This window comes from Octopus bimaculoides, chromosome 6 (assembly GCF_046866305.1).
Source record: "Octopus bimaculoides isolate indiv1 chromosome 6, ASM4686630v1, whole genome shotgun sequence".
NCBI classification, from domain to species: Eukaryota; Metazoa; Mollusca; class Cephalopoda; order Octopoda; family Octopodidae; genus Octopus; species Octopus bimaculoides.
In genome coordinates this window covers 9,988,837-10,005,879 of record NC_142933.1, presented here as the reverse complement: position 1 = coordinate 10,005,879, position 17,043 = coordinate 9,988,837, and the positions used below count along the sequence as shown (strand labels likewise).

General features: G+C 37.9%; 1 protein-coding gene across 1 annotated transcript in view; it reads left to right on the top strand.

Annotated features, from left to right (window-relative positions):
- The first annotated feature begins 3,599 nt into the window (after positions 1 to 3,599).
- The window catches only part of LOC106873641 (uncharacterized), a 69,503-nt gene continuing 56,059 nt past the window's right edge, over positions 3,600 to 17,043 (top strand). Inside the window, exons 1-2 of the mRNA XM_089353404.1 lie at positions 3,600 to 3,806; positions 12,434 to 12,581. Of these exons, the coding sequence (XP_089209530.1) occupies positions 3,769 to 3,806; positions 12,434 to 12,581 (186 nt within the window). The 5' untranslated portion in view covers positions 3,600 to 3,768. The remainder of the gene's footprint in view (positions 3,807 to 12,433; positions 12,582 to 17,043) is intronic.

Sequence of the window (17,043 nt, the reverse complement as noted above, 5' to 3'; positions counted from 1 at the left end):
AGACATCTATAAAATGTAAAATGCGTGTGGTAGACAGACAGTTAACAATTGACAATAAAAGAAAAACTCCAGACATGACAGAATCAGATCAATCGGAAGGACTCCAGAGCGCTAAAGGCAACAAGAAAAGAAATAACGATATCTGATACCGTATATATTACATAGTTCAGACACCATAATTAGGAAATAAACTGGAATATGGAATCTATCCTGAAGAAGGGATATGTGTACGATATATACTGGGTACCATAGTTGTGTCTTCTCAGAGAGCAGTATAATTCCAAGAATATTGGTGTCGTAAAAAAGAGATTTCGCCAAAGCATTGAATTTTATGTTCTTTATTAAGCATTTTTATATTTTGTTGCTTTTTTTATATAGAACGTTGTGACTGAATAAGAAATGCTTCCATCCATATGGTGGCTCTAAGCAGATATTAGTGATCTGAGGAAAACAGGTAGCTCGTAGTACAGAGACAAGGTGAGCCAGAAGAACTCTAGGGTTTCGCAGACGAGCAATCAAAAATGCGATATCCAATATTCGAAATTTGATAGGTGGAGCAGATTCAACATAGGTTCAGGTACCATGACTAGGAAAGAGGTTGGAATATGTAGTTTAGCCTAAAGAGCAGATAAGTGTTACTTGTATTGGATGAAATAATTTTATCTCCGAGAGAAGTATTAATTTTGGTGTTTCTCTTAGTATGAAGTCATGGACATCGGAGATGCTTTGTCTCACTTCGAAGCTACAGGAGTGAGTGCAAGATCTTCTGAATCCACCGTAATGTTGATTACCCTTCCGTATGATGGGCAGATATCGCAAGGTCACTAATGTTTCGCTCTTTAGCTTGTCACCTTTACTTGAATGGGGGCTGCAGGGACTAAATTAGTACTGAACCGTTGAAGGATTTCACCTACGGTCTCTTGTCTATCAGAGCACTCGTGAGCTGATTTAGCTGCCATGACTACCGCTTTTGCGGCTTTTCAAGTACCTCAGTGTCATGGGGAGAAATTTGAACAACATATTGAATTTAATTATTCTTTATTAGACATTTTCAAATTTAATTTTTCTTTGATATAGCGTCCGGTAATTGAAAATGAAATGAAGAAAAAAACATTCATCCAGGCAATCATTCAATACAGCTATGAGTGATTGTTGTAGAGAGGCTCATGTTGCGAATCGAAGAGGACAACATTACAAACGATTTGAGAGGAAAGTCTTCTGAGAAATCTATCAAAGATTTTGTGACTCCACGCGAAAATATATTCTACCAGGAACTTGTAAGGATTTGTGGCACAGAGGTGTGCAGATGGGATCTAGTGAAATTTGAACTTACATTCAGAGGGTAAAGCTAAACCAGATACTTTAGCACATTATTATTCTAGGCATGGCTGTGTGGATCAGAAGCTTGCTTTGCAACAATGTGGTTACGGGTTCAACGCCATAAAGAGAGTATCTTGCACAAATAACTTCTACTATAGTCCCAGACCGAGCAATGCTTGGGGAGCGGATTTGGTAGAAGGAAAATGAGTGTTAACGTGTTGCACATAAACTTGTGCGCGCACGTGTGTTTGTGTGTGTGTGAATTATATTCGTTGTACTCGACCAAACAAACGCAGGGAAACCGGCACTACTAAAAATAAGAAATTGGTCATGGGCAATAACTCTTACTTTATATACGATGATTGCTTTCCCTTGTAAAATGACGCGCAGTTGGTGTCACAGAAGTCTATTCACATACATGCGCACAATCGCACGAACTCGAACACACACACACACACACACACACACACACACACACACACACACACACACACACACACACACACACACTCACACACACACACACACACACACAGTGTCATATATGCATATTCACACTGAAGCGAAAACTTGATTAATAATCAATTTTAAGAGTGGTCAATATTTGTGAAAGTCAAACGTTAATGTTGCGGAAAGTAAGTTCGCATGGCAGCCAATATTGCTGTAAATTATCTTTTAGTACCAGTTACGCACTGGTGTTGATGTAATCAACTTAATCCCTTTGTCTGTCCTTGTTTGTCCCCTCTATGTTTAGCCCCTTGTGGGCAATAAAGAAATAAACGTTAGCACGCCGGACGAAATGCTTTGCGGTATTTCGTTTGCCGTTACGCTATAAGTTCAAATTCCGGCGAGGTCGACTTTGCCTTTCGTCCTTTCGGGGTCGATTAAATAAGTACCAGTTACACATTGGGGTCGATGTAATCGACTTAATCTCTTTGTCCTTGTTTGTCCCCTCTGTGTTTAGCCCCTTGTGGGCAATAAAGAAATAAATACTTAGCGCTCTTTCGTCTGACTTTACGTTCTGAGTTCAAATTCCACCGAGGTCGACTTTGCCTTTCATCCTTTCGGGGTCGATAAACTAAGTCCCAGTTGCGTACTTGGGTCGATCTAATCGACTGTCCCCCTCCCCAAAAGTTTCGGGCCTTGAGCCTAGAATAGAAAAGAATATTCTTGGGTCACTCTATCTTTATTCACAGTACCTTTGTATGATATATTTTGGTCAATGCCAAGGTACCTGCAGCATTCTTTGTTTGAGACAGATGAGATACACAGACAATTGATGCACAGGTTTTGTGTTTTAGGGGATGATTTTCCCCGTTCAGCATTTCTTCTGGTCAACTTCTATTCCCATGTTAGTATTAATTCCAGCTGGGATTTCTATTTCTTTGGCATTGTTAACATTTTCAATATAAATTTTAAGGTAAACACACACACACACACACACACAAAAATATGAGATAAATTAATATCTCTTGCAGATCCTAGCATGTAGCGGTTTTTTTTTGTTTTGTTTTTTTGTGTAGCAGGAATGATAATGGATTTAAGGCCAAAATGAACAGAAGTACAGAGTAATTCTCCCTGGAATATTCCCGTTGAAATATTTATGGCATTGGAGACGATCGTTCCACTCTCCGTTCTATATGTGAGGATTGTGGCCCAGGGTTTTGTGAGCCTCTCAATGGCAACAATCAAGGTAGCAGGCAATTTTGACAAATGGAGACATTTCAGAAGCCATGTGTATGCATGCATGTATGTATGTAAGTATGTATGTATGTATGTATGTATGTATGTATGTATGTATGTGTGTGTATATATATATATATATATATATATATATATATATATATATATACATATATAAAACATGTATGTATATATATATATATATATATATATATATATATATATATATATATATATATATATATATATATATATATACATATATATATATACACACACACACATATATATATATATACATATGTAAAACATGTATGTATGTATGTATGTATAAAACAACGTTTCAGCGTTGCTATATATTTTTCAACAACAGTTTTTTATTTAATCCTTTTTCCTTATAAAGGGATTGAAATACTTTTGTTAAAGTAACCTACATGGAAATACACACATATACACGCTGAAATTAACTTACTGTGTTTGAAATATTTCGTCTCTTACAAATATTTAATCGGCAATCTTAAACAATGACCGGAACTAATGAAGGAAGAGTTATTTCCCTTGCATTATGACGGCCACCGGCTTATTGCAGTAACCAAGACAACGTTTCAACATTATCGTTCCGCAAAGCTATTTACAACTACACAATAAATATAATTCAAGAATAAATAAACAATAATAATAAATAAATTGATAAAATAGCAATACATAGAAGTTCACCATTTTCTGACATCTTTCTACTCTGACCTATTTATGTAAAAACTTTTCATGGATTGTAGTAATTTAAGAGGAAAACTGCAGAGGAGGTAAGCAGCTTTAATGATACTGTAGATAGGCATTTAATCGTTTATAAATGCTGGACATATCCAGTTACATTGTAGCTATTTAACATTTGATGTGGAGAAGGAAGTACTGCAATGAGTTAAGTTATTTTTGAAAAAGAAATAATTGGTGGAATGTTATTGTGTGTGTTTATTTTGTAAATATTATTTAAATATTATTATTTTGTAAATATTATTGTGTGTGTTTATTTTGTAAATTGTTCTACGATATGGCTTTTGTGGGTAATTGAGATGACACCGTTGACGTCCGGAACAATCCGAAGAGATCGAAAGTGAAATAAATTAATATTTCAGCTGAGGGGGAAATCAATTAACAAATCATGTGTGTGTGTGTGTGTGTGTGTGTGTGTGTGTGTGTGTGTGTGTGTGTGTGTGTGTGTGTGTGCGTGTGTGCACGCGCGCAACTATATGTATATTATAGTGGGGCCCTTAGCAATAGGTAATTTTCCGAAAGTTAAAATTTTGCTGCTCCTATCCCCTAACCCTGTTCCAATAAACAACAAAACGGGGTGTGCAAAATCTCAGCTAAATCGAACAACTGCCAGGCGACCTTCAAACCCCATGAAGTTGGAATATAGCATACCCAACGATTAATTCTGTTCAAAAGCAGTATACTGTTCCCTTTCTCCACCATTTTATTTTTTCTTCTGAGAAAAATTTATGTGGACACATTCAGGCAACCCCGACAGATGTTTAAAAATGTTCTGAATCAAATTTACCAATAGCTAGTTTGAAGAATTCCTCGAATAAGATGAAGCATACAACTTCTATAAGAGAAACTCATTTTTATTTACAACAATAATTTGTATAGAATTAAAAACAAAATGTGAACACTGAACACTGAATATTGAACATTATTTTTACATAAGAGATTTAGTGGCAGTTGTGTATGTTTTACGGTTTTCGGTAACGATCTGTAAAACAAATTGTTTCTCAGTTTCATATTTTTTTGAGAATGCTATTGTAGTCCAGAATGTGTTTGACACCTCTTTCTGCAACATCATTCACAACAAGTGTCTTCTCAAGTTTTTCAAGTCCACTTTTATAACTAGGATCATCCTTCCATGTTGAAGGGTCTTTGTCGAGGAAATCGTTGCTGATAGAAAGTTTCGTGAAGGAGTTACAAAAGACGAAAACTCGATATTTGTAAAGGAAGAAAAGTCATTTTGATGCAGAATGTACCTCTTCAGTTGTTCATACTTCCTTTTCTTCTTCTGTGTCTACTTCCAACATAACTTGATCGATATTTGCCTTCTCCTCTGTTGGAACATTTTCATCAAATATGGATAGAACCACAGTTTCGGGAGCTAAGTACCAGAGATGAATGGAAAATTTCCTCGCAGCATCCTTACTGATTTCTGGATCAATATCCTGATAATTTATCAATTGACACATGAATAGGAAATCATAAGGTGCCTTAATTACCTCTGAAGACAGAAACCAGGCTCGAACATACACTTGAGCAAGAAAAATACATATTCTTCTTAAAGAGTTCTTCTCCCCAGGAGATAACTGGAATTGATCTTGAAACAGGTTTATCTTGAATGCGTAAATTGCTTTTGACATTCACCTGGTGTACGAAACGATATCCCGTCCTTCGGAATGCCGCCAAGAAAGAGCATTGTTAATTCCAACGATTCCGGTAATCATTTCGCTGTTGTTTCTTTGTAGAAAGGTGATATTCCAGAAATCCAAAATGGTAGAACGGACATCATCAGGCACTTCATTGCTACCAGGTTTTTTTTAATCTTTTGGAAAACGCTATATTTGGACGAGAATTTGCACCCATCAGTAAGTCAAAAACTCTTACAAACCAACTCAAAAGCGTGATGACGGTAATGGAAGTACAAGTCGCGATTGAACAATTTTTCTAGATTTGTACAGGAGCCATTTACTCGACCTGTTATATCACAGCAAAGTGCCTGAATTTTTTCGGTTATACCTCACTTCTCTGCAGCTTCGTAAACAGCAATAGCTTGCTGTTCTGAAGATGTTTGGATTTCAGGGACTCCCAACAATTGTTCCTTGCCTTAAAATGTTGCTATTATTGTCAGTCTATCAACCTTTTCAACACCTGTGTGTGCTGGGAGGAGCTTTCTGTCCCAGTGCAACACACATTCTTGACAGTCGTTTAAGTTAAATTTGTGCTGTATTTCTGTGTCTCGCTTCTCTAAATTTTGTTCTAAGGCGTCGAAAATAAGTATACAAAGCACATGGCATTATAAAAACAGAAAGGTTATAAACATGGTATTACAGCTTTGTCAGGGCTACCAACACAACAGGGGAAGATTTATATCATAATACCCCACAACAAAATGAATGAATGCTTACAAATCATTACAAATAAATTAACTTATATTTACAAACGCAGACAAGTCATATTAGTTTACTGTTTATCACTAACGTATATTTCTTAATATTTTATTTCTCAACACTACCATTGGGTGCAGTACAATTCTTTCAACGGACGAACGCAACTCACAACCTCATTCGCCTACGACTGGTCGCCAGCTTGATGATGGCGAAAAATAGGTCTTTGCCCTATACCTGCGCTCTGTCCCCAACTTTACAAGTTGCTTTTTCCATTATATTTATTGTCACTTATCTTTATATTACCAAGAATAAGTCTGAACAAGTTTTTAATTTTAGCGAAAATTATATAAGAGATAAAATTTTTTTTATCTGAAAAATGACTTTCCGGGCGAAAAATTCAAAATTTCTTGGTCGATGAGGATCGCCTTGCAGTCGTTCGATTGAGCTAAAGTTTTGCATAGATTGGTCTTTTGTTAATTGGGACAAGAGAGCGAGGTGGGAGCTAAGCTTTTAGAAAGTTGAAAAATAAAGGCCACTGTGCATGTGTATATATATATATATATATATATGTATATATATATATATATATATATATATATATATATATATATATATATATATATATATATATATATGCATGTATGTATGTATGTATGTATGTATGCATGTATTGAGGCAATGGTGCACAAGCACCCGTTACATTGGACTGGACACCTTATTAGAATGAAGGATAGCAGGATTCCTAAGCAGATGCTTTATGGAGAATTTGTGAATGGAAGGAGACTCCGGCAGGAACCAAGGCTGCGCTTTAAGGACTGTGTTAAGTCCTCATTAAAGGCCTGTGATATGCAGGACACTGACTGGGAGAACAATGCCTGTCATCGCCACAGATGGAGGAAGCAGGTTAAGGAGGGGATCGACACTTTTGAGAGAGCACGTATCCAGCGTAAAGAACTTAAGTGAGCTGCGCGAAAGCGCACGGCTCGTATAGTGAATGGGGAAAGCTTGGTCTGCAATGTTTGCAGTCGTGTATGCTTGTCAAGAGCAGGGCTCATTAGCCACCAACGGAGACGCAAATGCAAAATATAAGTTAGTCCTAGAGCGCACAATGTTCCTGATAATTCCTCTCCCCACACCACTAATGTTATCCAAAGGAAGGGCAAAGGCTGATACAGCTTGGCACCTGTGACGTCACAACTCATTTCTACAGCTGAGTTAACTGGAGGAACGTGAAATAAAGTGTCTTGCTCAAGAACACAACACGCAGCCCGGTCCGGGAATTGAACTCACAACCTTACGATCGTAAGCTCGACACTCTAACCACTGAGACATTCGCCTTCACAACGATAATGAGCTATTATCTTACTATCTCGTCTTACTTACCTCTTAAAGATAGTTACCTTGGTATATTAAAAACTGACAATACTTTTGGTGAGGGACGGGGGTCTCTGTATGTTTTTTCTAGGTGTTATGGCTAAAATATGCAATGCGATACACCGTTTCGTAGTACCTGTATATTCTATAAAACGAGAAAGACGCAGTCATTGTTTCACCTTTCAGATACATACATAAATAAATAATTGTACATAGGTGGAATGCTTAGAGTAGGTCTTCACAGTCCTGTTAAGACCAAAACCAGCTTTCTATCTTCATTCCTTGCCGAGGTATCGCATTCTGAGAGTTGCAAAACTTTGACTGCGTTTTCCTCGCTTTTTAAGTTGTGGCGCTTACGACGGTGTGTTACTAAACGCCTGTCTGTGTGTGTGTGTGTGTGTGTGTGTGTGTGTGTGTGTGTGTGTGTGTGTGTGTGTGTGTGTGTGTGTGTGTGTGTGTATAGGTGTGTGTGTGTAGGTGTATGTGTGTAATCAGTAACCTATAATCAGCGCATTAGCGAAGAATCATATAAACCTGTTATGAATGCTTCTACCCCCAGATGGCACTACTACAGGGATCTTGGAATAATACCCACGGAAATATGAAAATCGATAGATAGATCTAGAACAGTCGCTACCCACGAACATTTTTAGAACAGACCTTACAGCCGTTGCCATAACAACCACAAGTCACCGTGAGGCCACTTGACTATTAAAGCAGATTTCACGAACAGACTTTACTTCTTCTTCTTCTTCTTCTTCTTCTTCTTCTTCTTCTTCTTCTTCTTCTTCTTCTTCTTCTTCATCTTCTTCTCTCCCTCCTTCTCCTTCGCCTTTACCTTTTTCGGCTGCTGCTGCTTAAACGATCAATCTTCAGAACCAAATATATCTTTGTACCCATAAACACAGTTTTTCAGATCCGCTATTAACTACCTACGTTACGAACCTTCACAAAAGAAAAAGAGACAGATAAAAGAGAAGACTACGAAAACATTTGTAAAACATTTAATTTAATTGTTTTTCTTCTTAATTAATATATCTACCTGTGTTTTATTCTTAATTGAAAAAGTCGAAAAAACCTGATATGTATATATATGTGTGTGTGTGTGTGTGTGTGTGTGTGTGTGTGTGTGTGTGTGTGATGTAATCTTTGGACTAAAATATTGTTGGCGGGTGAGGAGAGCTTTAAACCATCTTTTATATCAATAATATACCTATGGTGATGTAATAACAGACTGTTTATAAAGCTTGAAACACGTGTACCACGATATCGTTTGTGTTCTGTTTTCAATTTATGTTTTATATATATATATATATATATATATATATATAGACAGGCTTGGAGAAGAAGGGTGTGGAAGCTTAAAGACCCTGCAAACGGACAGAGACTTAGAGACAAGTTACTTGAAGCATTTAACGAAATAGAAGGGGATATAGCATCATACAACGTGGAAGACAATTGGAGATTTCTGCGGGACAACCTGTTGAAAGCCACCGACCAGATTTGTGGGTGGTGTAAGGTCCCCTCCCAACCCAGAGTAACGTGGTGGTGGAACAAGGAGGTAGACAGGGCTATTAGACAAAAGAAACAAGCTTGGAAGGACTGGAAGAACGGTGGTAGCAGGGAATTGTACCAATGTGCCAGAAGGGAGGCTAGGCGACAGGTTTATTTAGCCAGAGGGGAAGCAGATAAGGAAAGATTTGCCAATGTTCTGCGCCGTGAGGACCAAAGACTCGAGGTATTTCGGGTTGCAAGACAGTGTAGGAGAGAGAATAGTGATGTTGTAGGAGAGAAATGTGTTCGCATGGATGATGGTACGCTTGCATTAAATGAGGATGCAAAGAAAGAGGTCTGGAGATGCCACTACGATAGATTGCTTAATAAAGAGAATGAATGGGAGAAAGAGAGCCTGCCTTATGTCGACCCAATAGAGGGACCAGCTATCCGAGTTGATAGTACCAGGGTAGATAAAGCAATTAAGAGTATGAAGACCGGGAAAGCCCCCGGCCCATCAGGAATCACTGCAGAGATGCTCAAAATATCTGGCAGTGTTGGCTATAGCCTAGTCACCCGTATTACGAACCAGGTGATACACGAAGGAGTCATACCCTATGACTGGTGTAGCAGCATCATAGTCAACTGCTACAAAGGTAAAGGGGACGCTTTAGATACAAATAATTACAGAGGCATCAAGCTGTTAGATCAGGTTATGAAAGTTACAGAGAGGGTCATAGCCCAACTAATTAGGGAGCGAATCAATTTAGATGAGATGCAGTTTGGGTTCGTGCCAGGTAAAAGCACTACTGATGCCTTATTTCTAGTGAGACAGTTGCAAGAGAAATACCTAGCCAAGGATAAACCTCTGTACCTGGCTTTCGTTGACATGGAGAAAGCCTTTGACAGGGTCCCCCGATCCCTTATCTGGTGGTCAATGAGGAAACTTGGGATAGAAGAATGGCTAGTGAGAGCTGTGCGAGCCATGTACAGAGATGCGGCCAGTAAGGTGAGGGTTGGAAATGAGTACAGCAATGAATTCCGGGTAGAGGTAGGGGTCCACCAAGGTTCCGTCCTCAGCCCCCTATTATTTACCATAGTCCTCCAGGCAATCACAGAGGAGTTCAAGACAGGTTGCCCCTGGGAGCTCCTCTATGCTGATGACCTTGCCCTAATTGCGGAGTCACTATCAGAACTAGAGGAGAAGTTTCAGGTGTGGAAGCAAGGTCTAGAACTGAAGGGCCTTAGAGTCAACCTAGCTAAAACCAAAATCCTAATAAGTAGGAAGGTAGATAAAACACAAACCCCTTCAGGTAGATGGCCCTGCTCAGTATGTAGAAAAGGAGTAGGTAGTAACTCTATAAGATGTACCCGGTGCAAGCTATGGACACATAAGAGGTGCAGCAACATCAAAGGCAGGTTAACTAGCAAGTTAGTTTTTGTTTGTGGCAGATGTTCAGGTGCAATAAAGACTGCAAACAAACAGGAAACAACTTCTATCTCATTCCAGGGTGAAAAACTAGAGGTAGTCGATAGCTTCCGCTATCTGGGCGACCAAGTTAGTAGTGGGGGTGGGTGCGCTGAAAGTGTAGCTGCTAGAATAAGAATAGCCTGGGCAAAGTTTAGAGAGCTCTTACCCCTGCTGGCGACAAAGGGACTCTCACTCAGAGTAAAAGGCAGACTGTATGACGCATGCGTACGAACAACCATGCTACATGGCAGTGAAACATGGGCTGTAACTGCTGAGGACATACGTAAGCTCGCAAGGAATGAAGCCAGTATGCTCCGTTGGATGTGTAATGTCAATGTGAATACCCGTCAGAGTGTAAGTATCTTGAGAGAAAAGCTGAACATTAGAAGCATCAGTTGTGGCGTGCAAGAGAGACGATTGCGCTGGTATGGACATGTGGTGAGAATGGAGGAGGATAGCTGCGTGAAAAAGTGCCACACCCTAACAGTTGAGGGAACCCGTGGAAGAGGTAGGCCCAGGAAGACCTGGGCTGAGGTGGTGAGGCAAGACCTTCGTACATTGGGCCTCACCGAGGCGATGACTACGGACCGAGACCTTTGGAAATGGGCTGTGCGTGAGAAGACCCGGCAAGCCAAGTAAGATCGTTGCCAGTGCCCCTGGACTGGTTCTTGTGCGGGTGGCACATGAGATGCACCATTTTGAGCGTGGCCGTTGCCAGTACCGCCTGACTGGCTCCTGTAGGATTTTCGAGCGAGATCGTTGCCAGTGCCCCTGGACTGGCTTGTGCGGGTGGCACATAAAAGACACCATTTCGAGCGTGGCCGTTTTCGTGCGGGTGACACGTAAAAGCACCCACTACACTCTCTGAGTGGTTGGCGTTAGGAAGGGCATCCAGCTGTAGAAACTCTGCCAAATCAGACTGGAGCCTGGTGTTGCCATCCGGTTTCACCAGTCCTCAGTCAAATCGTCCAACCCATGCTAGCATGGAAAGCGGACGTTAAACGATGATGATGATGATATGTGTGTGTGTGTGTGTGTGTGTGTGTACACTTCCGCACACACACATGAGCAACTACCGCTTTTCGAATGTCCTGAAGATGGGGTCTTCACCCCGAAATATACAAATACAATGTAAAACTGCAATTTTGTTGTTTTCTTTTCCTTTTGCAGATTACTTTGTACCTTCTCGCATTGTTCCAGCTTTACATTCGTTACGTTTATGAACGTGTTTTGCAAGGTTCTTGATGTGAAATCGTATGTTGAAACGGATATTGTTGTATTTCGGGATGGTCACTTTTTTTTTTTTTTTTTGCTAAATAAACATATACACTATATATTCGTTTTTCACTCGTTTATTATTTTTTGGTGTTTTATCTGATGTCTATTCTCTGGAAAACTTTCGTCACACATCTGTGACCTCTTCAGCAACACTTTCCATCCACGTGTATCCTCCTGCTCTGCCAAGTCTATTCTATCAGAATGGACTACGCGGAGCAGGAGGATACACGTGGATGGAAAGTGTCGCTCAAGAAGTCACAGATGTGTGACGAAAGATTTGCAAGGAATGGACATCAGATAAAATAAGAAAAAAGTAATAAACGAGAGAAGAACGATTATATTGTGCGTGTGTTTATTTGGCGAAAAAAGCAAAACAGAAAAGGATTCAAACAATATCCTAAAACCGAACGAATTTCTTTAACAAGCCAGCAAAACGGGAACGAACTCGAAGAGGCCGCGAAACATGCATACACCCACTCAGCTGCATGCGTGCTCGTGCCTGCACACAAGCTCATACACACACACACACACACACACACACGCACGCACACACACACACACACACACACACACACGCACACACACACACACACACACACACATATATAATTGCAAATCTGTGGTGAATCTTCTGAAACATTTCCTCTATGTTGTTTTCTAGGAACAGGAATGGTATTCGACTGAGACCCCTCAGCATGCAAATCAAAGCTGCACGATCCCATTCAAAATCCCATATAGAAGATTGTCAGAAATCTGAATCCGCCAGTCAGCCATTAGGGAACCTCAAGTCCTTGGTGCCTCCAAAATCTGTAAGTAATTTTAACTTTTCCATTTTTTTACTCTTTAACTTGTTTCAGTCATTTTTTACTGCGGCCATGTTGGAGTACAATCTTTTAGCCGAAGAAATCGACCCCTGGACTTATTCTTTGAGAGTCTGGTACTTATTCTATCGGTCTTTTCTGCCAAACCGCTATATTACGGGTATGTAAACACACCAACATCGGTTGTCAAGCAATGGTGGGGAAAAACAGAGACAAACACAAAGATACATATATATATATATATATATATATATATATATATATATATATATATATATATATATATATATATATATATATATATATGTATGTGTGTGTGTGTGTGTGTATGTGCATATATATATGCACATATATATATATATATGTATATATATATATATATATATATATATATATATATATATATATATATATATATATATATATATATATATATATATATATATATATATATACATATATATATATATACATATATATATATACATAAATGCATATATACGACGGGTTTCTTTCAGTTTCCGTCTACCAAATCCACTCACTACTCTTTGGTCGGCCCGAGGCTATGGTAGAAGACACTCGACCAAGGTGTCTCGCAGTGGAACTGAACTTGGAACCGTGTAGTTGGGAAGCAAGCTACTTATCACACAGCCACACCTGCACCTTTGTAGGGGTACACACACACACACATACACACACACACACACACACACACACACACACACATACATACATACATACATACATACATACATACATACGTATTGAACCTACCAGACCGTCTCGGATTAAATTTCTTTTAATGATTAATTTAAAATCATTACTCGACCTTATTTTTATTTGTTATCCTTTTACTTATTGCTTGTTTACTTGTCTCAGTCTCTGAACTGCGGTCATGCTTGGGCACAGCTGCAGTTCAAATACACACACACACACACACATACACTCATATACACACACGTAAACACGCACATCCTTTAATTTCGTTTATGTGAAACGTTTATGAGTGCTCACAAATGTGAAACGTTTGTGAAACATTTGTGAGTGGTCATGAATAGCTCCAATGCTATTTATTCCGGCTATCGTTTGTTATTCTCATCTTCCAGAGTAATATAAAGTGATGGTTATTAGTCTGATGCCAATATAGCGTAAGATTGACATAGCAATAATGAGAACTTTTAAATGGGAATTTATATCTCCTTTAAAAGATTTATGAATTTCTATCCAAAAGTACTTATTATATATATATATATATATATATATATATATATATATATATATATATATATATGAGGTGGTATTTTGTGTATCTGTGTTTGCCCCCAACATCGCTTGATAACCGATGCTGGTGTGTTTACGTCCCCGTAACTTAGCGGTTCAGCAAAAGAGACCGAAAAAATACGTACTAAGCTTACAATGAATAAGTCCTGGGGTCGATTTTGGTCGACTAAATGCCATGCTCCAGCATGACCGCAGCCGAATGACTGAAACAAATAAAAGAATATATATACATACACACACACACACATATATATATATATATATATATATATATATATATATATATATAGATCGCTGACCACAACATTCAATTTTTTTTTCTCCGTGTTCTTTTCCTTGTTTTTCTCCTTATTTCTTTCTGTTGAAGAGCGTAGCTCGAAACGTTAAAGACTTTCTCTATTCCCGAGCGTTAAACTAATACATCCTTTTGTTGTTTACACCACCTGTCCTCGTCTGTTGTTGTTTTTTCGTAAATTGTCCCATATATATGTGTGTGTGTGTGTGTGTGTGTGTGTGTGTGTGTGTGTGTGTGTGTGTGTGTGTGTATACACTACGGTATTCCACACAGTTTCTATCTACTAAAGTAACTCAGAGACATTGATCTTCTAGCTCGCGTATAGTGGAATTGACCCCGAAAGCAGGAGGCTGCAAAGCGAATTTCTTAACCGCACAGCTATTTGTTTATTTGTTTATTTATTTATTTATTCATTTATTGACTTGTGCCGAGTCTATCTTGTCGCATGATGCAAGCATTTGTGCCAGGTCTTTGGTGTGTCGGTAACTTCATAATTTTCATGAAATGAGTCGCAAGTGCTGCCCTTTCTCCTCTTTGCAAAATCAATAAGCCGCCATTTTGTTTTGTTGTTTAAAATATAGTTTTACACAATTATATTTGATACAATAAATTTTTATTACAGCGAATCACACAATCGATCGCTTTACAGTATTTACCGACGTCTCTGTACGTTTCTGAATCCCGTTGGTGTTGATGACTTTGTTTTTCGTTGCACCCTGGTTAAACCAGTTAAATATAGGTTTTGATTTTTATTGACTCTACCCCACCCTACAAATTTGTGACCTTCTCTTTGTGTTGAAAATCTTTATTATAACGCCTAAACATGAGTAACATTTAGTTTAGCTTTATTATTCGATCTCTTAGATGAGAGTCAACATTTAATATGATATTAATTAGTGAATCCTGAGCAACTTATGGTACATCGAACTTTAAAAAAATATTATTTCAGATTATATAGATCAATAAATCGTAGTAGTAAATCAACGAGAATTATTGCTTACTTCAAAGTTTCAATTTATTTCATTTGTGTTGTAATATCGAGGTCAAGGCATCATCGATAATCGATCGATCATATCTTAGATTATAAAAATACAAAACGAAAAGTGAAAAATGTTTGATTTCAAGCATTTTCTCTTTTCTCCATCCTCTATTATATAATAAATGTCTTTTTGGTGTTTGTGGATGCTGATTGATTTTTTTTCATATTGTTTTAAGTAAATATGACAAACGGTAAATAATAATTTGAACAATATATTACGATTTCAAAGGGACAACAAATTAGCTCTATAAATATATGCCATCTGTTATGAAGTATAAGAAAGGTAAAATGAATAAATACAGAAGTGGTAGTCAGGTTCCACCCCTGGACGGGAATCTAAACGTATTTATGTTCTCACAAAGGTCAATGACTCCATGAATGTCATACATCATTTTCTGATATCTAAATAGTAGTAGCAGTAACCGTGAATAATGATGAGTTCAATCTTTAAGATCTTGTTTATGCGTACGTATTTGATATTCTAAGTAACAGAAAGGAATCTGACAGACTACAAAATCACACCTGTTGATATATTTACATTTATCTTTGGAATGTAATAACCCTTTGGCACAGGGCTTGGATTTTTGTGAGGAGGGGGAGGGCAATCCATCACATCGACCCCAGTACTTGACGATGAAAAGGAAAAGTCGACCTCGGCGGAATTTGAACTGAGAATATAGCGACAGACAAAATACCGCTAAGCATTTCGCCCGGCGTGCTAACGTTTCTGCCAGCTCGCCGCTTTGGAATGTAATAATGATGATAATATATATTGACTTTCTTTCCCAATAATTACTTCAACTTTAAGGATGTGTTCCTATTTACGATTTTGTCACCATATTTCTGCTGAAATACATTGCATTTGTTGGATCTTTTTTAAAACGGGGGCCACATTTTTCATTAACGAAACACTTTGAAACTTGGAACACTGGTAGAATGTGTCATATAAAACATCTTTTTTCTCTTAGTCTTCTTATAAAAAAAGAAATCCATAAGTTATTCCATGTGAAAGTTGTCGTATTTCTGTAATTTCAACCAATCACTGACGTCCATTCAGCCGATATACATTAAGTGCCGACTACATAAACAAACGATTCTGAAACAATTAACCCTAACCCTAACCCTAGGGTTAGGGTTAGGGTTAGGGTTAAAGCAAATTTAAAATGAAAAAAGCAAATAAAACGAAGGTATGGAGATTAAATACGCTTTACATCGCTTAATCAGCCAAAGGAGTAAATGTAAACAACTGAATACTTGTCAGTGATTGGTTGAAATTATCGAAATAAGACAATTTTTTTACATGAAATAAATTCGAATACAAAAATATTTTTCTATTCTATAACACAAAATAGATATGTATACGAAGTTTGAAAGTCTTTCCGTACCAAAAACACTACGTAAAACATTAATGAAAAATGTTGCCCCCGTTTTAAAATAGATCCCATTTGTTTCAATGAATTTTGAAAATAAGGAATAGTTTAATAAAATTATTGAGTAAGACATAAGTTAACACAGAATGTTGTGGGGAGGTTTTAAACTTTGATCATTTTAAGCAGGACGTATATATTATAGAACCAGCGGTTAGTATTGAATACTTTTTGTAACATCATTTGATATGAGAACCTATGAGAATTAGTGTATATTCTACCATTAAATTCAAAAAGAGTGAGTGAGGTGTAAAAGACTATCACAGATTATTTCACCCATCAATACTGATTTTCGAATGACGAATGCCTCAGCATTGCCTGTAATTATTCAGCATTATAAGGGAAATTAATCTTCCTTCCTACATATTCATCAACAGCTGAAAGTGAGGAATATTGAAAAAGCTGCTA